The 22,996-nt window shown below is 38.8% G+C and overlaps 1 protein-coding gene across 1 annotated transcript in view; it reads right to left on the bottom strand.

The window, feature by feature from the left end:
• Positions 1 to 17,392: 17,392 nt before the first annotated feature.
• Positions 17,393 to 22,996, bottom strand: part of LOC124722955 (RNA-binding protein with serine-rich domain 1-like) — a 108,601-nt gene continuing 102,997 nt past the window's right edge. Inside the window, exon 9 of the mRNA XM_047248121.1 lies at positions 17,393 to 19,557. Within this exon, the coding sequence (XP_047104077.1) occupies positions 19,419 to 19,557 (139 nt within the window). The 3' untranslated portion in view covers positions 17,393 to 19,418. The remainder of the gene's footprint in view (positions 19,558 to 22,996) is intronic.

Raw genomic sequence — 22,996 nt, 5'->3', positions numbered from 1 at the left:
TCACAGACACAGTCCCTTTGACTGTTAAGAGATGTGACTAAACCCACCCAAAGATATAAACAACCATGCATGAGCAGTGCCTATTAGACGGAGGGGGTACAGCCGATCAATTCCAGTCATTCCACCAGGAAGGAGGTACAGGGCTCATGTTGTCTGTAGTTCAACCATGCCTAAATGGTCAATACCACAGTTCGATCGCATCTGCATTGTTACTTTGTGCCAGAAACGGCTCTCAACAAGGGAAGTGTCCAGGTGTCTCAGAGTGAACCAAAGCGATGTTGTTTGGACATGGAGGAGATACAGAGAGACAGGAATTGTGGGTGACATACCTCGCTCAGGCTGCCCAAGGGCTACTACTGCAGTGTACGACCACTACCTATGGATTACGGCCCCGAGGAACTCTGACAGTAACGCCACCATGTTGAATAATGCTTTTCGTGCAGCCACAGGACGCCGTGTTATGACTCAAACTGTGTGCAGTATGTTGCATGATGCGCAGCTTCACTCCCAACGTCCATGGTGAGGTCCATCTTTGCAGCCACGACACCATGCAGCACGGCTGAGATGGGCCCAACAACATGCCAAATGGACCACTCAGGATTGGCATCACATTCTCTTCACTGATGAGTGTCGCATAAGCCTTCAACCAAACAATTGTCAGAGACGTGTCTGGAGGCAACCCAGTCAGGCTGAATGCTTTAGACACACTGCCCAGAAAGTGCAGCAAGGTGGAGGTTCCTTGCTGTTTTGGAAGCCGATGAGGGCTTCCTCAGGTGACGCTGTTTGCATAGCTTCCCATATTTGCATCTTAAGTGTCTGCATCTGAATTAGACACTGAGTGGAAAGTGGAGGTAATCGAGTAGTCTGTTTGTTGCACTGACGGGTTGTTTTGGGCCCATTGTTTTGTGCAGTTGTGTGGGATGTGACCTCTGTGCCAAAAATTGAGGCCTATGTCTGATCTTAGCTGTCACTGAGAAGAGCATGCTGACCACAAGCAGCCACATCACTCATCAATAAGAGCCCACAAATTCTATTCTGAGTTCTATCTCATGGTTGTTGAGTGTTGAAAACTGAGTCAAGGCCAACTGCTTGTGTGTGCAGACATGACAGGTCCAATTGGCACAGTACTACTGCATAAATTCCAGGCCAGTACACACATAGATTCACAAGTGTTTTTATTCTTTACATCTCCTAGTATGATTTTTAAGCAACTGTAAAATACAGTAGTGGACTGAGGCAGAATGACTAGGAATTTTTTATTTCTGCCGACATAAGTATGACATCATCAGTAGCACTGAGTCGATGGCATAGGTAACTTCTGTACTGAAAATCGGTGTCTTTTTGTAGGTGTTCTGGCCATTTCTACTGTATCAGCAACGTTACCCAACTGAGTGCTGTGCCCTGTGCTGCTGCAATGGCTACCTCATATCCCCTCATTTCCCTGCTCTTCAAGGATTTTATTGAGGATATGGAGCAATGCAATATCAGTTAACTGGAGTGGAACAATATCTTCGAGCTTCCCCTTCATGTCAGAATTACCAGGAATGTTCTTAATTAACTTCATATTGAGCTCCTTACTTTCTGTGTGGTCCAAATGACTGTCAGGCATTCCGATAGGAAGGTGGGCTAGCATGTATGTCATCACATTTTCTTTGCCAGCTATGTATTTCATGGTGTAATCAAATTCTTGAAGACAAAGCGCTCAGTGCAGTAGCCTAACATTTAGATGCCAACAGCTATTTAGGAACGTTAGGGCCCAATGGTCAGTCACCAGCATAACTTGATGACCTAGAAGGTACAGTTAGGGTTGCCAAGTTGCACATTTTTCCTGTATTATTATGTATTTTTACTGTTGATTTAGCCTTACGTTTTTCATTTCCCTGTACAGCACTTTCTTCCATTTTTTAATATTTGTCACTGGCATATCATAGAATCCAACATAATTCTTACTATAAATAAAAATGCACATTAATTTTATTATATATGTTATTATTACCATTCACATACAGATTTTAGGGTGGTCTATGTTTAGCTTAGTACTTCTGAAGATCACTCAATATCACAATTGATAGTGTTGTCGATATACTTAATTTCTGATTCTGATGTTAAACACATGTTTGTAAACTTCATTGCAGTGATAATTTCTTGAAACCATACAACATACATCCTAGTTTTTGTAATTTTCTTTTGTTTGAGAATCGTAGTGAGTTCACCAGCAAAGAAGAAACACTGCAAGGAACAGCAGTACAGTCACATATACTTAAAGAAATGAGAAGATACTTTCACATGGTCTGGTTCAGTTTCTGGTAAACATATTTTTGTACATTGTGCAGGAAGGAATTCAGCATTTCACAGGTGGGCAGTTTGATCTCGAGCAACATGCCCAGTACAAAGGACTTCTGTTACAGGAGAAAGCAAGTAGTCAAAACCATGAAAGTGTGTAAATGTTTTGTGAACACTAATAAATCTGAAGCCAATGTTGTCGCAGCTTATGAGTTACTTTCGTATCACACAGTCAAACATAACCTGAGTTATGCAAGTTTGGATTTTATGTATATTGGCAGGTTCAGAAACAGCTGTAAAACCTGCCTGTGGCAAGATGAAGGCAGAAATGTTAGTGACAAATTTGTCGACACCTAAAAGTATCAGTGATTTTGTTAATATTCTTAAATCTCCTGAAAGTAGTAAGTTTTTCTCAGTAGCAGCAGATGCTTCCAACAAAAGCAACAACAAGATGTTTCCAATTTGTGTAAGATACTTTGAAGTGTTATCAGGCATACAAAACAAATTGTTGACACAGACTGAACAGTCTGATGGATCTTCAAATGCAGTGACAAAAGTAATGGTTGATAGTCTGGAGAGCCATTCTCTAAATGTTAATAATTTAACAGCATATAGTGCTGACAATGTTAATGGTCTATAATCATTTCTCTGTATCATCTTAAAGACATGAGGAACTGAAATCATTTATTGAATTTATGGATTTTGTGTGGTCTGAGATATTAAGGCATGTGCCAACAAGATGGCTGTCCGTAATTTCTGCCATTAACAGATTGATTGAGTACTGGCCAGCTATAAGGAGCTATTTCAAGAGCATTGATGTCTGTCCAAAGCAACTTGCATCAGTATTTTTAGCTGAAACCCAGAGAAAGGAATTATCCTGAAATATATTTACATTTTGTGCCAAATATAGGAGGTCAAATGCAACCAGTATCTTTATCAAAATACCCAGAAAAAAGGGAGTTAAGTATTATTGAATCATGTAACAATCTGTGTCTGATCTGTAAGAAGATCACACAAAGAAAAACCTATAAATTCTGTGGGAGTGAAACCAAGAAATTAATGAGAGATGTTTCATCAAAATCCCTTAATAAGACTTCATGTGAATTTGATTGTTTCTATGACACATTGTTGAAATATCTAGAAACCTATTATGATCTCTCAGATAGTAATAAGTATGCAAGGTTGAAACCTCTTTCTTTGAAGGAGGAAATACAATATTGTGTCTTTGAACTTGCAGTGGAAATACTCAACCTACAAGATCAAGTCAACCTGGATCAGATATATGAAGAATTTTGTGAGGTGAGAGATAACTTTACTCACTGTCTCTCGATGGATGGTGATGATGTGCCGAAGTGGGTGAAATTCTTTATACTAGTGCCTCAACAAAAAGTGACAAATCTCTCTCGGCTCATATGAATTATACTAAGTGCACCAAGTTCAAATGCATTTGTGGAATGAGTGTTTTTGATGATGAAGAACAATTGGACTGATGTAAGGAACAGGTGTTCACCAGAACTCATAAAATCAGAGCTTCAAATTGTAATAAATTTTGACATACACAGCAAAGACTTTTTTAAATGACTAAAGAATGATAGTACATTACTAGATGAAGCTAAATTACTTTCAAAATACCTTGGTGATATGAAGAAATAGGGTTTAAGACGTAAATGTGATTTTTGATTGAAAATGGCATTTAATAAAAATATGAATGCCTGTTTCATTACAAAATATGTCAATGAAAAATCTTACTTTTTTGTGAAGAAAGTGGCAACCCTAGGTACAGTTGTAATCAATGCTCTTAGTTGTCACTGGCTTTTGGGTGTAGGGAGTTGACGCATCACCTCCAGATTCTCCTCACCAGCTCACATTCCAGTCAAACTCGGGACATAACCAAGGAACTTAACTCCCTGACGCGCAAAGAGGCATTTCTCCAGACAGAGATTCATGCCAGCACAAGACACCACCTGCAATACTTCTCCCAGAGTATTGTAGCACTCTGCAAAATTCTGAGATGATATTATAATGTCATCTACAAAGAGAGTGACTGCCTAGCAATTCAGGACAGAATCCTGCATGTGGATGAAGGTCACAACACTTAAATTCAATCCGAATGGAAGCACAGTGTACTCATAACTCTGGTTGTTTACTAAGAAAGCTATATATTTCCTGGATTCCTCAAATAATGGAATCTGCTAATAAGACGTGGTCAAGTCTATAGTAGTAAAGTATTTTGCAACTGCCTGGTCAGGCCAGTCCTGCTTGGTAACAAATATAATACTGAGATGATGAGCATCCAGAACCAATCATATTCCAGTCCCTTACTTTTTCACAAAGAGTACAGCATTATTATAGGTGCTGTTGGAATGGTTGATTACACCCCATCCCAACATCCTGTTTATTTTGTCTTCAATTGCCTCGTGCATCACTGGTGGGAATCTGATAAGGTGTAAATGTTCTGTCCTGGTTTTATTTGTAAATGTCAGCTGTATGATGATAGAATCTCCCTGGGCAGTTTTGGAAATCAGACATGAACGGGGCTATTGAGTGGAACAGCTTGTCCCACTGCTCAGGAACAAGGCGGCAGCTTTTGAAGATTGCCTCCCACAGTACCTGCTGCTCACAAGATCGTGCACCATTGTCCTCATAAATGTGTCCTGGGGTGCAAGTCCCTCTCCCTACCTGGCCCAATGTGCACTCCAGCTCTGTTGTTTTCACTGATTTTATCCCAGGCTGGCCCTCACATATGAAAACCGAAGTTTTACCTGTCATCCATTCACACTTACGGAAACAAGCTCTTCATGTCAGTCTGTTACTGCTTGTATGTTACCAAATCAGTCTGAAATGAGAAGGGCCGGAACAGACACTTCTGGCACCACAAGGGCAGGTTGACAAAATATTGTCTCACCAGCTCCCAGTTTCAACAGAACTTGCTTATTTATTGGTTTTGATCAGCTGCCAGTCACATAATGAATACAGAGTGTGGTCACTGGGAATGCCAGTAAGTGAACTCTCCTGCTTACCGATGAGAAAACTGTCTTGGAAATAGGTATCACAATTGCAGCCAAATCCATAAGAATTTCAAAATATCATAATTCTACTTGTTGGCTTTGATAAATACATTTGGAGGACATCTGTTCCTTTGCCAGAAAGACTACTAATGAATACTGTGGACAACTCACCTTCCTTCCTGTTTCAGCTGACACATCCAGTGGGAGTGTCTGAATACTGCTTAGGCATTTGCCGCCTCGACATCAGCACTTTGTTCTGCCAGAGTAAAAATTGGTTCTCTTGCTGTAAGTGTAATAGCATTGTTACTATGAATTTGTTGCCAACTCCATTTTTTGTACTCTGGGTGGCCTGCTTCACAATTATGTGGTTCCTCTGGGTGTCTGGCTGACAACTTTTAGGTGGCAGATTGTCTTGTGCTGGCCGTGAAGGGTTTTGAGAATGGAGTTAGCCATAGCCAAAGGACTGCTCTTGTGGTGCTCATGAACTAATCACTGTCAAATGTCTTTTCTTTCTGTCTGCTTGGAATTCGTCCATGGCAGAAAGGGCTTCGAGTGAATTCCTGATAGTCAAGGCAGGCACCATCAAGAATTACCTTCAAGCCCACTCAGGCATTCTGTGATAGATTAACAAGATTAACTGTTACATTTCTACAGGGGGCTCTAACTGGTGGAAACTGAAAATTTGCTGCAGAAAAACTCACGCGAAGTGCCTCCGTTGGAATTATAAACTGGTTCTGTCATCAGAATTCTCCTCGCTAATTGCTGTTGAACACTATTCTAGGATCTATATGTACATCTACATACTCCACAAGCCACCGTATGTTATATGGCAGTGTGTACTACGTTCCACTGCTAGTCATTCTCTTTCCTGTTCCATTTGCAAACAGAGCAAGGGGAAAATGGCTAAAAGCCTCAGTATGAGCCCTGACTTCTTGCATCTTATCTTCTTGATCCTTACATGAAATATATGTTGGCGGCAGTAGAATCATTCTGCAGTCGGCCTCAGCTGCCAGTTCTTGAAATTTCCACAACAGTGCCTCACAAAAAGAGCATTGTCTTCCCACCAGGGATACCCATTTTAGTTCATGAAGCATCTCAGTAATACTTGCATGTTGATAGAACTTGCTGGTAACAAATCTAGCAGCATGCCTCTGAACTGCTTTGATGTATTCCTTTAATCCAACCTGGTGGGGAAACCAAACAATTGAACAGTACTCAAGAATGGGTCTCATTAGCATTCTATATGCCATCTCCTTTATAGCCGAGCTACACTTTCCCAAAGTTGTCCCAATAAAACCATTGAGCACTTGCCTTCCCTACTACCAACTTGGTCATTCCATTTCATATCGTTTTGCAATGTTATGTCTAGATATTTGACTGATGTGATGGTGTTCAGCAGCATCCTACTAACACTGTATTCAAATGTTACAGGACAGTTTTTCCTAAACATCAGCATTAACTTACATTTTCTTGCATTTAAAGCTAGCTGCTATTCATTACAGCTACTATAAATTCTGAATCATCTTGTGTACTTGTACAGTCACTCAATGACGACACCTTCCCATACATCACAGCATTATCACCAAACAGCCGTAAATTGAGCAATATTGAGTGAGGAAAAGTTGAGTCAATTTGAGGAAGCTGTTACAGTGCCTGCCTGTCATGTCCTAGCACAAGTGAGCCTCAGATGTGAGGTAACAGCCAAATGAGTTAATTTGTTGTCTTTACAGTAGGAGATATAAGTTGGCTAAATCTCTGAAGTTGCTGACGTAATCAACCGGATGTCTGGTGAAAGTTAATTGCTCAAATTTCTCCCATGAAGGCATTAGTAAATGGGTTGGAATTTGCATAGCAAGCAGAATTTTGGCTATAGGTATGTGAGATGCTTCTCACAGGAGCCAGTCTGTCATTCGGAAGTGAGGAAGCAGCTGTGGTGAATGAAAAGGACCTCTCTTCTTTTTCTTCTTCGCTTAACTCCTAGGGAGGCGATGGCTGAGGGCACAGGCTATGTTCGAGGACTAACTGCTCAGCCGAGTTTGGGGCACGGCATTCTGCAGGAAATGGTTCACTGATTTGGTCCCTCAGGATAGTGTTGGCACAGATCAAAAGCGCTTCTCCCCTAGGCACATGATTAGCATGGGCTACCAACAGCCTATCATTTATTGCTGCATAGAGGTTCTCAGGTTCTACACCTAACTATTTAATTGACTGAATATTTTCTCACTTAGCACTTGACACTGGTTTTTGAGTTTATTACAGTAAGAACATGATAATCCAGCAGGCTTCAGAAATTTTCTCATATTTTTTAGCACAGTATGGTTGACAGTACAATTGAAATCATTTGACATTGCACTTCGTCAGTAACAATTATTGTCTGCCTCACTGAGCTGTTATATACTTGGCAAGATAAGCCAGTTGCAGTGTTAGCTTTGTGCTAGTATCAACAATTCTTCACTCACTAAACCTAAATTTATAGTACACGCATTCACATCAGTCTTGTGCAGTTTTATTTAATAGTTATTTAATAAAGCCATTGTACTGCATCAATATTCAGTCACTTATACAACAGTCAAATAGACTACAGCATAGTAAAAAGTTCTTACATACAGCCAAAATGTTTTCCAAACAGAGCAAAAGTGCACCTAAAATGGCAGAACGCAAACATCTGCACACTGACAATCTACCAGAAACAGGACATCAAAAGAAAATAGGGGGGGAAAAAGGGAGAACTGAAAAAATATTATGAGTGGATTTAATATCGCATCTTTAACTATGTATGTTGTGACTCGCCGATCTTTCAAAGTGCTGCCGCGCAGTTACATGTGTCCTCTACGTGCGGCGCTGTCTGCCAGCCATGCAGCAGCAGCACCACCTAAGCGGCCAGCCAGACAGCGGCCGCTAGACTTGGACTCAGTAATGATTTGACTGTTAAAGTGTACACACGTCTTACTCTGTTTACTTGATCTGTGACTTTCATGTATTGCATCTTCCTTGAAATATATTTGTTCAACTTGAAGTTATTACAATATACAATATTAAAAAAGAAAATAATAGCTAGAAAAGTTTGTGTCACAATGTGCTTCAGTCATATGTCTAGATGTTAGACAACTTTAATTAGAAACTGTAGATGAAGTTTTGTACAAGTGGTTCAGTGTTAGGAGGGCAGAGGAAAAGCCAATAAGGGGACTATGTTAGTTGAAAAGAACAAATTTTTTCACAAGGAATTACATCTGCCCACAGATGATGTTCTTTCATTCTCGAATGGATGGCATCATAATTTCAAAATTTGTCATGTTTGTGTACATTAAAACTATAGGCTTTGTTCCATTATTTTTTAAAAACTAGATTTTCAAAAATGACCTTCATAATCCAGTCTTGACAGATCGCAGAGCATGCCGTATCATCAAGGTCCTACTGTACTTTCTACTTCTTCCACTAAATCTAGGACTGACTGTAAGTTTTCTTCTGTTTCTTCAATTCTAGTTTACACAGTTGTAGGCTGCAGAGTTCGTTCCATCACTATCTCTTGAAATGTGCCTATCTGTCCATGAAAGATTTCAAGAGCACCTGTTTTTTGTCTGCCCCGTCAGCTACTTCATTCACTTACTTATCAAAAACTTTTGAGCTTACTATTTAACTCGGTTACAGCGTCTGCATTTTCTGGTGACATTCTGTCCAACAGCTGGCCATGGGCTTTTAGATTTTCATCCAAAAAATTTGTTAGTGAACTAATTTGACTTTGTATTCCTACTTTCTGTGAATCAAGTATCTTATTAGTATGATCGATTTGAGAATCTAATTTCTGAGACACATTTTCAATGGAGCTAGCCATCTGAGACAACATCATCTGGAAGGAATCAAGGCTGTCACTAGTGACCGACTGCAAAGCACAACTTGCCTGTGTGGGAGACACAATAAGTGGTGTATAAGTGGTGTGTTTGGCATCGTGATGGCTGTGGCATTGACGACTTCAGCAGAGGTGGATGGATTAGTGACAGAGGCAGCAGCACTAGTTGTGGGGACATCGTCAATCGCAACTACAGGTGCTGCAGCAGGTGGTGGCTCTGTTATGCAACACTGTGCCCCCCCCCTCCTGTTATGGCTAGTTGACCATCACCATGTAATTCTTGCAGTGCCAGTCTATTCCCCCCCCCCCCCTCCCATCCCTCCCTCCGGCCTTAACTCTTCTCTCATAATTATACCTTAATTCTTTACACAATGATAAATCTCCCCCCCCCCCCCCCAAAAAAAAAAAAAGTTCTATAGTGATAGTGTCCTCTTTGCACGATCGCCAGAAGAATTTGTTTAATCTTACAGGAATTCAGCAGGAGGTGCGGGTGTGTGTGTGTGTGGGGGGGGGGTCATAAACTTTGCCTCAATAAAAGATACAGAAAATTTAACACAGAGAGAGATTCTGAAAGCAGAACAGAACAGGATACTCTTAACTGAGGGTAGCCTGCACTGTCATAAACACATTCACAAATGGACATATAGAAAGACCCTGGAACTAGAACTACACAAGATTAACTGAGACACATCAGAGAGAGAATATTGAACTAGTGATCCAATCCGAGCGGCATTACCAAACTCTGTCCAAAGTACTGCACAGTTAAATTTTACTGCAGCACGGCTGAGCAAGCTTGTAACAAAAATGCAGTTGGGGGCTAGATGGCAGTTGGTGGTCCTTCCAAGATGATGATGCAGAATGAGCTGGAGCAGCGGCAGTCAGGGGTTATGTTAACTGGCCAGCACTTCATACTAGTGTGCCTATGGCTGAAAACAGTAGTTCTAGTGCAAACTTACTGGGTGGTCAAGTGGCTATCTCCCACCTGCTGGACCATAAAAATGGCCACTTCCTCTTTCCTCCATGTGTTTCCTAATTTGGTGTAGGTTAGGTTAGGTTAGTGTTTTTTAACGTCCCGTCGACAACGAGGTCATTAGAGACGGAGCACAAGCTCGGGTTAGGGAAGGATGGGGAAGGAAATCGGCCGTGCCCTTTCAAAGGAACCATCCCAGCATTTGCCTGAAACGATTTAGGGAAATCACGGAAAACCTAATAATTTGGTGTAGAATTAGCCATTGGAACAGAGAGCTTTTCTGTATTCGTGTGCATATCACGACCAAAACACATTCTATATAAAATGGCCGCTGCCATACTCAACAGCTTATTAGTTCCTCTCACAATGAAGGCAGCCAAAATCTGTTTATGTATATCATTTCCTTTGTATGTGGGGAATTACTATTATGTTTCTTTCCTTTCCATAACTATTTTGATCCTTTAATTTGTGGATGAATTTTAAGGAACATTGAAATAAAATTGAGACATTATTTATGGATACAGCTGTGGTTTGTTTCTCATTGAAAGGTCCCAAATCTGTCACCTAATTTAATATTCACTGATGACTTCTTTACTCATCGTTTGTTTCAGGCCTTGTGTGGCCACCCGAGCACATGTCACGGCATGTGGCATTCTTGGGGAGGGTTCGTAACAAAATCAGTTATAACTTCAATGGTTATTACACTGAAAAGTGTTACATGGTTCAAATGGCTCTAAGCACTATGGGACATAACATCTGAGGTCATCAGTCTCCTAGACTTTGAACTACTTAAACCTAACTAACCTAAGGACATCACACACACAGCCATGCCTGAGGCAGGATTCGAACCTGCAACCGTAGCAGCAGCGCGGTTCCAGCCTGAATTGCCTAGAACCGCTCAGCCACAGCAGCCGCCCGTCGCATGTTAAAATGATTTAACATTATAGTAAATTAATGCAATGGTAAACAAAAAAATAAGTTTAATATTTAACATTGGGCAAGATGTTACAAAAAAACTGTTACCAGAGTTCAATTGACACCCCAATACTCAGGAAATAATCAGTAATTACAGAAGTTGTAACTTTAGGAAGAAATCAAGAATATAGCAGACTATACTGTATTAAAATGTGGTCAAGATCAGCCTCAATGTTATTAGTCTATGAAATGTGATTTATGAGGACCAAATTTGGCTAACAAAAATTCATGCCATGCGCAAGCCTAACATCAGAGCTCCAGTGTACCACGCAGGTTAAAGTTGTTTACAATATTTTAATATCTGCAGGTAAAACACTTGCAGATGCCTTGAGGATAGAGTTTTTCTTATCTATTCAAATCTCCCTGTAATGGTGTGCTCTAACTTCCAGTATTTGAAACAAGCATGTTTTAAAATGCGATTGTAGGCTTTCTCGGTGTACTCCATTGATGAACTCTTCTTGGGTGATCAGCCGAGTGGTGGCGTCGCCTTGTCACAATGTTTCGTACCCATCATCCTCAAGCGAGGATGAGAGGTATGAAACTCATCAAAATGTTGCGACAAGACGATTCCACCACTCGGCTAATCACCCGAGAAGAGTCCATGAAAGTGTTTTTGTTATATGGCCTTACTTTAAGTATGATAAATCCTGCTCTCATGTAGTTACACAAAACAGAAAAGTTAAAGTAAATGCAGTAGGTTTTGCTAATGCACGATTTGTGTGTCCAATTAAGTTAAGTGCTTCAGTGAATCTTCCATTTATCCACATCATGTTTTAAGTCCCATAGTATGAGTATCTCTAATACATCTTTACTTTAGCTAAGGGTGTCATGCAATCCAAATACAGTGAAGTATTCTGTCCAGTTGCTTGCTTTTAGAAAGTTGGTAGCTGGCTGTATGCTGCCTGAGCCAAAGGGTCTCATTACAGAGACTGTACACACATTTTGCTCACCCAAGCATTTCTTTAATGATTTTTCTGGATGTAGAATGATGGCACTTTCTCAAAAGTAATGTCTTCCTGTTTTATTACAATAAATGTATTCTGACATGCCCTGTTACAGTTTGTTACCTTCACCTTACATGTTGTCTTATCTGTAGGGCTAACCTCTTGTGTTCCTTTGGTAATAGGCTGTTGGTACTATCCACCAATTCAACCTAATATTGCAGAATGTAATTCGGTCGTCAGTTGCAAATAGATTTCTGTTTCCATTTATCAGTTCCAATAATTTAATTTGTCACTTTCAGAGGCCTTCTGAAGATTACAAGTTAATTTGTCAAAATTGGTAAAGTGAAATAAAAATATACACCTATCAAAAAAAGTTAAACATACAATTGGTTCTCATATCTTGAAATGTGATAGACGTTGTAAACTGTATTTTTTGATAAGACAGAATATAACACAAAGGAAAACTACACAATATGTTCTCTTTGAACCAATTATGAAATGAAAAGTAACATTATTTGAAAAAAACAAAAAAGTTGAAATGTCCCATAATATAAAAAAAAAACATAAAACGGCGTGTTCAGTGCACTGTTCAATAATGCGTAGGTCATCCATGAGCCCTCAGGCACTCTTGAAAGTGATGAGGCACGTCAGTACCAACTCGTTGCAGAACTCTTGAGACATATTGTCCCACCCCTCAATGGCAGCATTCCTGTGAGCTTCAATCATTAGTGGAAGATGTCGACAACTAGAAATCGCTCTTTTGAGCAAGCCCGATGCATGCCTATGCAATTCATAGCCAGTGAGCATGCTGGCCAATCCCACATCCTCTGTCAGATGCTCTCTCTCTCTCTCTCTCTCTCTCTCTCTCTCTCTCTGTGAGCAAGATGCGGTCGGGCGTTATCATCCTGTAGAGTGAACCCTTCCCCTACAGTCTCTGCAAAACCACTGACTGTGGGTTGGAGAATGTTGTTTCCTACACTGCAGTAGTCATGTTGCCTTCAATCGGAATGAGTGACGTGCGGCGGCCATGTATGATACCTGCCCAGAATACGATTGAGCCACTGGATTGTTGTTAATGTTCCACAGTCATCGAGGGATGACTGCATTCTCCTGTTTGGCTCCATATGTGAACAAATTTGTCATCAGGGTGCAAGTTTATTCACACTTAAAATCTGTGAACAGCATTTTGGTGCATTGGTCTCATGTCCAACGTTCAAGTGCTCTAGCCCATCTTACCTGAGCACCCCTGTGATGTGGACGAAGTGGTGGAGCCTTGAGAGGTCTTCAGCTGTACAACCCCCATCATGAAGTCTGTTGTGAACAGTTTGAGTACTTACGACAACCCCTGTGGCTTCTCAAAGCTTGTGGCACAGAGTAGTCTCTGTCTTTGTAATATTTGGAACATCATCTTGTCTCATGTTTTGTCCCATCAATGTGATGATTTTGATACGGTCTGCCATTGGCAGCCTGTTCTGAGGGATTGTGCTGCATTACCAGACACACAGCAACTGTGCATTCAGAAGAACTTAGCTCTGGTGTACTGTATTATTTACAAGCCATGATTGCATGGCCCCTGATGAGTCGAGGGGCAATGATGAAAGAGTTCGCATTATGTACACAGTCACTTAAACATAAAAGGAATGTCCATGGAGCTTATTCGTGGGTAATTTGGAAATATGATTAACTTTTTTTGATGAGTGTATGTGCAATTGTTGGCAGAATTTTTATTCTGAAATACACACTACAGTTGCTGAAAAATAACAGCTACGAAAAAAATAATAATCAACCTAATACGTTGAAAGTGCTTGTATGGGAATTAGCAACAGTCATTTTGTCCCCACAAATAGTATGGTAAATGAATGGCAGCCTACTCTGAACACTAGCCTTCTGCAAAAGCCTAATACAACTGGAGTGTGGCAGTTGGGCCAAAAGTTGCCCACTATTGAGTGTTATCCTCAACAGCCCTTCACAGTTTTGACATGTTACTCAGTATGATTCCTTTACAGAAGTTTGTGTCATCCTCACAATCCAAGTCTTTAAACCACAATCATGTTCCCCATGAAATGTCCTAGTAATATAATAAACAGTATTCACAGAAGTGTTTCCAGAGATTTTGTTTGAGCTTTCTTTAATAGAGAAGTGGTTGTGCTGGTCAGCCCCCATTTTGGGAACACCTGGTGTGTCAAATATCTACACCACCATCACGTACTATCTTCCCTGAGGTGCTCACCATTTAGTTCTGCCATAGAGACGTGAGAAAACAATGATATTACCAAATTCCCTACCTCTCCCCCCCCCCCCCCCAAAAAAAAACACCTCAATGCAACAGCCCAGCAGCCCTCAGTAAGCCAATTTTTAGAAAATGATGTTGAACAATACACAATCTACTGAAAGATGTTTTGCAGTACTACTTTTATGTCACTTTTTTTCCAAATAACTTCATCAAAGTCAGTGGAACTATTTGTTCTCCAAAACCATTCAGTAATCCATTCTTTCCATATTTCTTCTGCCAGTTGGGAAGATTAATTGCCCCGTGCTTACAAAAACTCGTTTAGTCACACCTTCACCAATGTAAACAAAGAAAAATCAAAGAGGGCAGCTAGAGAGAGTGCACTAGAATCTTGGAGCTAACTGCAGCTAAGTAGAACAAATTTTTGACTAATCTGCTGAGGTGTTGTCACAAAGAAGGAACCAATCATCAGGTTTCAATTGAAGTGTGTGTGAAATTTCAGGTAGCAAATGTTCCCAATACAATTTCTTTTTTATTTCTATTTTGAGAACTAAACACTGTGTAAGTTTCAACATCACCTTTGCAGTAAGGAAAACCATCACCATTCTCTTTTTGAAGGACTAGGATTTAAGACAGTGATAGGTGCACCATCATTTTCAAATCATTACATCTTTGTTTGAAAATTGGTTAGAATGTCATAGTAACAATGTTTTTAGCCAGGTAGTGATAGGACTTTTTGCAAAAAAAACACACTATTATCTCAATGTATTCCCATTTCACATCAGTGCATTTCATCCAACATTGTTCAGTAAGTAGATGCAATACTTGCAAAGCGATTCTACAAGTCTGCAAAATACAAATCTACTGATGGCATCCATAAACTCTTCATTTGATTAAAAAAGTTTTCCAGTTATAAATTTCTTTAGAAATGTGTAATAGGAGGGAAGTCAATGGGTGGAGATTCTGGTGGATATTCTAATTTGTAGTTCAAACTCTTTTTTAACTTCCCCATTCCCAAGGTATGCTTGTGGGTGGAAGACCTGTAACATGTTCAGCTTTTATTTTTGTACCGTTTGCAAGCTACTCAATAAAAAGATCCTTTTTGTATCCCAAAAATACTCCCCATAACTTGCTTTGTCTTTTTTGGCGCTGCAAATGCAAAACCCTTTGTCCAGCAGCTTCAAGAAGCTATTCTGAGACTAGGTACCTGTTATCTCAAGCAAAGGGCTGCTCCATACAAATAAAATACCTCCCTGATAATTACAGAGCCACTTCCACAATTAACACAGTCACATACAGCCATTCTTTCCATGTTGGAAATAAATTTTTAGTCGCAATCCACGACACACACCAACATTCAAAGCTAATCATAAATATATCTTTAAGATATTATATGGTGATGCATCTGAAAGATCAACTACTTCATTTACAAGAGTGGCTTTAATGTATTTATGGCCCACTTCCGCCATTTCATTAGAGATTACGCACACAGGATGAGACAGGCACTAAAGTCTGACTGAACATTAGTCTAGACCCAAACAGTTGCTCTCTTCTGTAACTGAATCCATGTGATTTAGGGGTGCCCAAAGTTACTTTAGCTGTAACATGCAATGTGAGATTGAAATGGTCTTGCCTAGCAAGAAACACCTGTCTGGTGATGTTACAGTGGTGATGCCTACCAACTCAGATAATCAACTTCCTTACATTAAATTCCCAAGTCACTATGAACTTGTTAAAGATTAAAATTATGGTTCTGTTGGGGCTACCAGTTACTTGACAAAAACCCTAGGAAATGTTGAATTGAGCAAAAATCTACATTCCAGACAAATTATTTAGCAGACAGTGATTAATTTGAAGTGGAAACAAATGAGTTTCTTGCAGTTAGAAAAATAAATTTTATTGGCACATAATTACTTATAGCAGGCCTGTTCAGGTGGTGGCTATGCAAGCAACTGAGCACATGCTTGCTCACTGCCTGGGAAGTGAGTGCTTGAGATAAAATGAGGTGTGAGATGTTACTGCTGTATAGTGCAGGGGAAGTGTGCTGTCTTCAGAGGACTGGCCACGGGTTAGGTTTGTCGTAGCCTTGAAAAGCGGATATACTTACTGCACAGTGCCCCTAACCCAGACACAGTGGAGAGAAGTTCATTTTAAATTCATTAAAGACAGCATTATGGCTGGTTTAGGAAGTTCAAAGTGAAGGTCAGGTACACCAACATCAACTTACAACCTATCAGGGCAGGATGTCTAGCTACAGACAGAGCTTATAAAGCTACAGGGAGACAGGTAGTTGCTAGATAGGTTTCATGACAAAACAGAACTTCCGGTGTTGTATTGTTGACACTAGTATATACTCAGCAGCTTGCCATCTGCATAGGATGGATGTAAATTTTATTTAATCAATTATTAGCTTTTATAATGTCAGTTCTTCAGCAATTAAAAGTAATCTAAGTTTCATTTCATTGTTATTTCTCATCAATCTCAATAGTTTTATAAAATAATTTTGGCATGAAAGGCATTAATTAGCCACTGTGATGTAATGCATCTCCATAGAACTAACATTAGCAGCTGCAGAACAGATTCGTTAACAACAGTATTTCATGCTGAGCTGCCTTGTTCTGATACCTCCATCCCCTCCCACCACTTTTATTCACCATGAACCAGTTGGTTGCTCACAGCTGAGTCATAAGGGTGAGTCAGCCTGCAAGTGCAGATTGGTGAACAGGCCTGCCTGATAGCACCGGTATTTGCATAGAAGTACAAAACCTAAAATGAGCAACCCTGTGAGAAGCAAATGTTAAGCTTTAGAAAAAAAATTAGTAATACATGAATAAATGCTTTGGGATAATATTCATGGGACTTGGCATGTAACATACTAACAGACTGACTGTAAACTGAGAGTTATGTTGTACCCGGCATTCTGGTCTCTGGAGTCAGCTACAGGAACTATGACGCATGTCAATACAAAAACACTCTTATTCAAAAACACACAGTCAGTAGGTCATGGATGTTGGAAACAAGTACAACAAAAATGTAAGTGTCTTGGAAATTAATTTTCATTTCCACAGTGAGAATAAGCTCACATACATTTACATATGTTGTTGTAGAAACAAAATTTTAAAATGTTATTACTAATTGTAATACAAACAAAATTTTTGTATTTATGACAGACCTTGAAACATCACAAAATGCAATGGATTGGTCTTACACAACAAAGTGGGAAATAGAGGTGTGATGCTCTGTGTATGTACACTTTGAGAAGTGGGTATGGCATCTAAATAAAGAAACCCAAATTCTGCATGACTGGCACTTTATCTTGAATCACTGCCTGGTACTGAATGGTTTGAAATGCATTCTGAGCAAGTGAAGATTAAGTCTTTCACAGCTTGAATACATCTAACTTGCTGCAGTTCGTCAGTAAATACACACATTTTTTACACATTCCTTGCTACTTATCGAAACCTACAACTGAGCTTTATTCATTTAAACAAAATCCATTTTTTAATTGAATGCATAAATTTTCTTCATTCCATTATATGACATAAAACTGAAACATAAACTGAACTGCAGTATATTACCTACGTAGCATAAAGTATGAACTGTGCATTAATACAGTACTTCAAGTATCACACACAATTTGCTAATTTGTTATTTTCCCTTTTTAGTATTAGCAAAATATTACAGTTTAGTGCAAATACATAACCACATTATGCCACAGCCCTCAAGTCAATGTGCATTGATCATACAGGCAGCTGACATTTACTTTATTTTATTTGGATGGCACTATGCATTTAGGGCACATTAAACCACAATTTTCAGTCATGTGAGTTGCTTATGATACTCATTCTTTTGTCCCTTCCCTGAAAAGCAATTCTCGGAAAATTCCAGCACACAGAGGAGGGATGAAAAGATTTATGTTTTCCATTTTTAGAATTTCATTTTCAGTTCTGGAAAAATAAGTTTACTGTAGGATTATCATCACACATTTCATTTAAATATAAATTAAAAACATCACAAACACAATCAAATTCTAAAAATAAATAAGACTGTAAGAAACACATTATTTCTACAGAACACTGGACATATTCATAACCCTACGGTTATAATCACATTCAGTAACTGGACACTGATTTGACACGAACAACAATTATGTAGCAAGTGGACACTGGTTTGACACGAACAACAATTGTACAGGCAGGTAACTTTAAATGAATCCTCATGCTTCCTCACATTTATTACTTTCTTTATATATGACAGTAATTTACAACCACTGAAACAATAAATTATCTGATTGTGCTGTTCACTCCAACAATCATGAAAATCCCACTAGTAAGATATTACCTACGTGCAAAAAGTTATAGCATAATTCCAATACATGGGCCTTAAAATAGATCTTCAATACACTTTGGTTTCCTAAATGTACTCTGCAACATCAATGATAAGATGCAAAAAAAAATTCAGAAAGTATACATACAATTACAGGCAAGCCTTTCATCTCACTTCATTCACAAATTGGAATGAAAGCTGATGAAATTTGTACTATGTACCCATTTAACATGTACTAGATGGAGACTTTGAAATGGCAGCAAATGGAAACGAGCTAATGTGGGTGAAAATGTTCTAACATACACCAGTAACTTTTTGAAATGCATGCGCCATGCATTTCTGAAGTCTCACTTCAGATTCTACGAGAAATCAAACACTAATCGTGATTACATTATTCAGTCACAAATTGTACAGTCCTTATTCTAGCCAACCACTTCTCACGTTGATGTGATCTGAAATAGTTACCAACACAGGATCATTATCTGATAAGTTATCCATGTATTTTTAAACTTACTCTTCCTCTCAATGATAGAATCTCCTAACCTTTAAATGCTTTCCGAATTTTACTACCAACACTAATTTCTATTGCTCTAAAAATCATTTGCACCCACAAACTGGTTTCCACCAGAATAAGCTTTTTAGCCTCCTGTCATTGCTTCAGTTTCATGCAACAATCAATTTGGCAATTATGTTTTGGCCTGTTTCCTGTCATTCCCAGTTTTTGGCAAAAGCATCTCCTTGATAGTATTATTTTTTTCTCCTAAATACTGAAAGTGTCCCAACAATCTACACATGTAACACATTATGTACACCAAGAGTTTCTTTACAAACAAAATCAGTGTGAACTACTGGAGCTTGAATAACTGTACCGCCTGCGACGAATAGGTGTTCGAGAACGAGATCTGGAGCGGTAAGGTCGCCGACGAGGTGGACTTCTCCGGCGTGGCGGTGGAGGAGGTGAACGACGCCGATACCTGTGACACAATGATACAATATAACTGTAGCTTTTGTTTTTATTTAGAATAAGTATAATATTAAAGCTCATATAGGGTAGATCAACACATGTTGTAAAAAGATCATCCATTATGGCCTCATTTAAAATTAGAAGGAAGAGGTGGAGAAAAAGAAGAAATTTTCTCAACATGGCATTGCTCACCAAGTACACTCTTGACTCAACAAGATTCGATTTTTTATCTAATCGAATGGAGGCGATGACATCTACAGTGACTATTTCTTCCTACCGAATCAAATTTTCAAGTTAAGGAACAGGAATAAACCATTTGGGACTAAATAACATAAATAAATTTATGTAAAACAGATTTTAACCTCAATTGATGTATCTGCCCTGTTGTGAAAATGCAAATTCTGGTGTGTGTGTCTCTCTCTCTCTCTCTCTCTCAAAGAAACAACTGCTCTTTCAGACTATCTTATAATGAACCACAGTATAGTCCAGTTACGACTTATTCGCCAACATCATGCCTTGGGAAATCTAGAAAGCAACTCCTTTTTTTCTACTCAACAAACAAGTCTTTTCCCATGGTACTGATGTTGTTTGGTTTCTGGGCAGTTAAAATGGATCCAAGTTTCACACATGGTTATGAATTTGCCCAAAATATTGCTAGGAATTGAAGTAAAACGTTACAAATCTTTGTTCTGAAATGTTGTTCTACATCCCAATTTAGGTTGATCAATCACCAATAATGTGGCATCTGATAAGGACATGATTTTTCCACATCCATTCTTTTCATGAAGAAATCATTCACCTTACCTTTTTTTTACTTCTGTACCCACATTTAAACTGATTAAACCAGAAAAACAAGGTCAGTGAAATAAAAGTGGTCTGAGAAGAGTTTCCAATATTTTGTGGCAATGTAATCTAAATAGCACTATGAGAATTAGAAAACTACATGAAACGAGTACAAACTCCAGAAAAAATGCTTAAATAGAAGATACACTGCACAAAAGTCTAACAAAGTTACAACAACAATTAGCTGTGCCATGGGTATTGAAGAGATTGTTATGTCAAAACACCATCAAAACGATTCTTCAGCTTTATCATTGCATGTTTTCTGTTGGTGCACAGCTTAAAGCTTCCAGACCAACCTGTGTGTGGCCATTTCTGACAGAAGTTACTGACTGAAATGGTATCAGGACATCTGGTTTGTCAGTTTACATTTCTTCACATGAGACTTGGCTTAGACTGTTTGGGTACACTGATTCACAGTACAAGCAACATTCTGCCTCAGAAAATTATAATCAGACTGTTGAGCAGCAACTGCATACCAGTATTGTTAAGACTAGTGTTTGGTATACTATTTGTGTGCCAGCTGTGTTCTGGCCACCCCTTAAATAGTCTCAATACCAGGTCTCACTCCAACTGATTGTATTGATAAGTTAAAATATGTACCAGATTGGGATTCCAACCCAGATCCCTGCTTTTTACAGGTCGTGAGCTACCAATGACAACACCTGAACATGGTTTCAGGACTGACCAAAAGCTTCAACTTGTCACAAGCTCTTCCTCCTGAGGCAGCAGATAAACAAAACTTCCAGCAGATGCTCGTCTCACAGCATTGTGGGAGAGTTTCTGCAGAGTTTGGAAGAAACGGTGAGTGTAAAAAAGCAAGCTGGAACCATTCACTTGTTCTTCTTCCATTCCTAATAACAATAATAATAATAACAATAATGTATTTTTCCCTTTACTTCATCTCATTCTTTAATTTTGAATAATGCATATAAGATAATTACTTAAAACAGTTAATCTCTCATTGAAGTTGAAATCCATAGTGTTTTATTGTTCATAAGATGATTTCATGATAGCTGAAGGTATGAACCTGATTTACACAAAAATAATTTTTATGAGTAAATATTCTTAAATTGAAGGTCCGTATAAATATATACAGAGAGCTAGAAAGTAACTATGAATGCAGCAATATACCTCATCTGAATGCCCTTCAGTTTCTGTTTTCAGTAAAAACCATTTTTTCTTCAAAAACTTTCTATGTCAAAAGTTATTCATAGTTAAAGTTTTCATCTTCTAGACGGTCCCACTTTTAACAAGTGCAGTTTCCACCTAGTCTTGTAACCCTTATTTTTCTGATAACAAAAATGTCCACTTTCATCAGGAGACCTTGTGAGATCGATCTAGAAAATTACATATTATGGTCCATTTTTGGTGGTAACTGGGAATTCCCTTGGGAGTATACATAGTGTTCAACAAATAGTACATACAATTTTGTCAATTTTACAGTTACCCATTTCATAGTTAAGCCAGATTACTTCCTGCATCACAGCAACTCTATTTCAACTTCTTTTGCTAGCATTCTTGTAATAAAGTAAAACCTAATAGCAAATTTCAATAATTATTCATAAGCTCTTCTAAAAAGTAGGAGTGCTGGACAATTAACCAGGCAGTCCCTGTATAGTTATCAACACGCAAACAACAGAAAGTTAGTCCGTGAGTAAGGTTCATTTTGGTAATACCACTGTGCTGTGAATAGCTACATGAATTTTTCTTCGTGTTGTGTTTTTGTCAGGAGTTTATACAAAAAATATACTAGAAATATGCTGCTGCTATATACATTACCTTAGAAAAGCTTTTCACCAAAATAACACACGTGTCAATACAAGTGTAAAAGCATCAGGTTAATTAGTGCAATGTTGCATCCATCAATTCATACTTATTATTAACCAAAAATTAAAGCAAGACACTGGACACTAAAAGTCCAGTTACCGAGGGAAAGCAATCAAAGGTGAAGCACACCACAGAAGCAGCTTGTGAAAAGCTGAATCAGCTTGGGAGGTGTGTCTGGATGGCGTAATTATTACCTTACAACAAAAGAATTAAATTTCTCAGTCTAATTTAGTTTTAATAGATACAGATGTAAAACTCTTGAAATGAAAATGATTGATATTAGCAGAAAACTTGTTTCTCTTCATCTTTCTTCAAGTTTATACTTACTCATGTTAATATTATTATTCTTTTTTTTAAATACAAAAACAGCATAAACTTTTTTAAGCTTGGACACATGCACTATGTCAACAGCGCAGCTCCCAGAAAGCAACTAAAAAATAATTACTGATTGTTGCTCATAGACACAAATGCACTCATCAGAGCATATGCAGAATATGTTGTGCAAGTTTTTGCAGATCCTTCTTTTTTAACATTACTGAAACACTGTCAGTGATGTACATTTTCCTACGATCAGGCCCAGTTTAAGGCCCAAGCAATACACGCCGTCGCTTGGTGCATCAATCTGAGAGGGATTCCAGAGGTGCCATAACATTATGATTTCTACACAGCATGTAATTAGTAGTGGCTGCTTGGTGCCCATGATGTATAAACCATATGATTCATGCAGGGTCACTGAACGAAACCTAGAAAAGTTTATTGTGAATCAAGTCCTTGTAGGC

Source organism: Schistocerca piceifrons, chromosome X (genome assembly GCF_021461385.2).
Source record: "Schistocerca piceifrons isolate TAMUIC-IGC-003096 chromosome X, iqSchPice1.1, whole genome shotgun sequence".
In the NCBI taxonomy this organism is placed as follows: domain Eukaryota; kingdom Metazoa; phylum Arthropoda; class Insecta; order Orthoptera; family Acrididae; genus Schistocerca; species Schistocerca piceifrons.
This window is presented reverse-complemented; position numbering and strand designations above follow the sequence as displayed.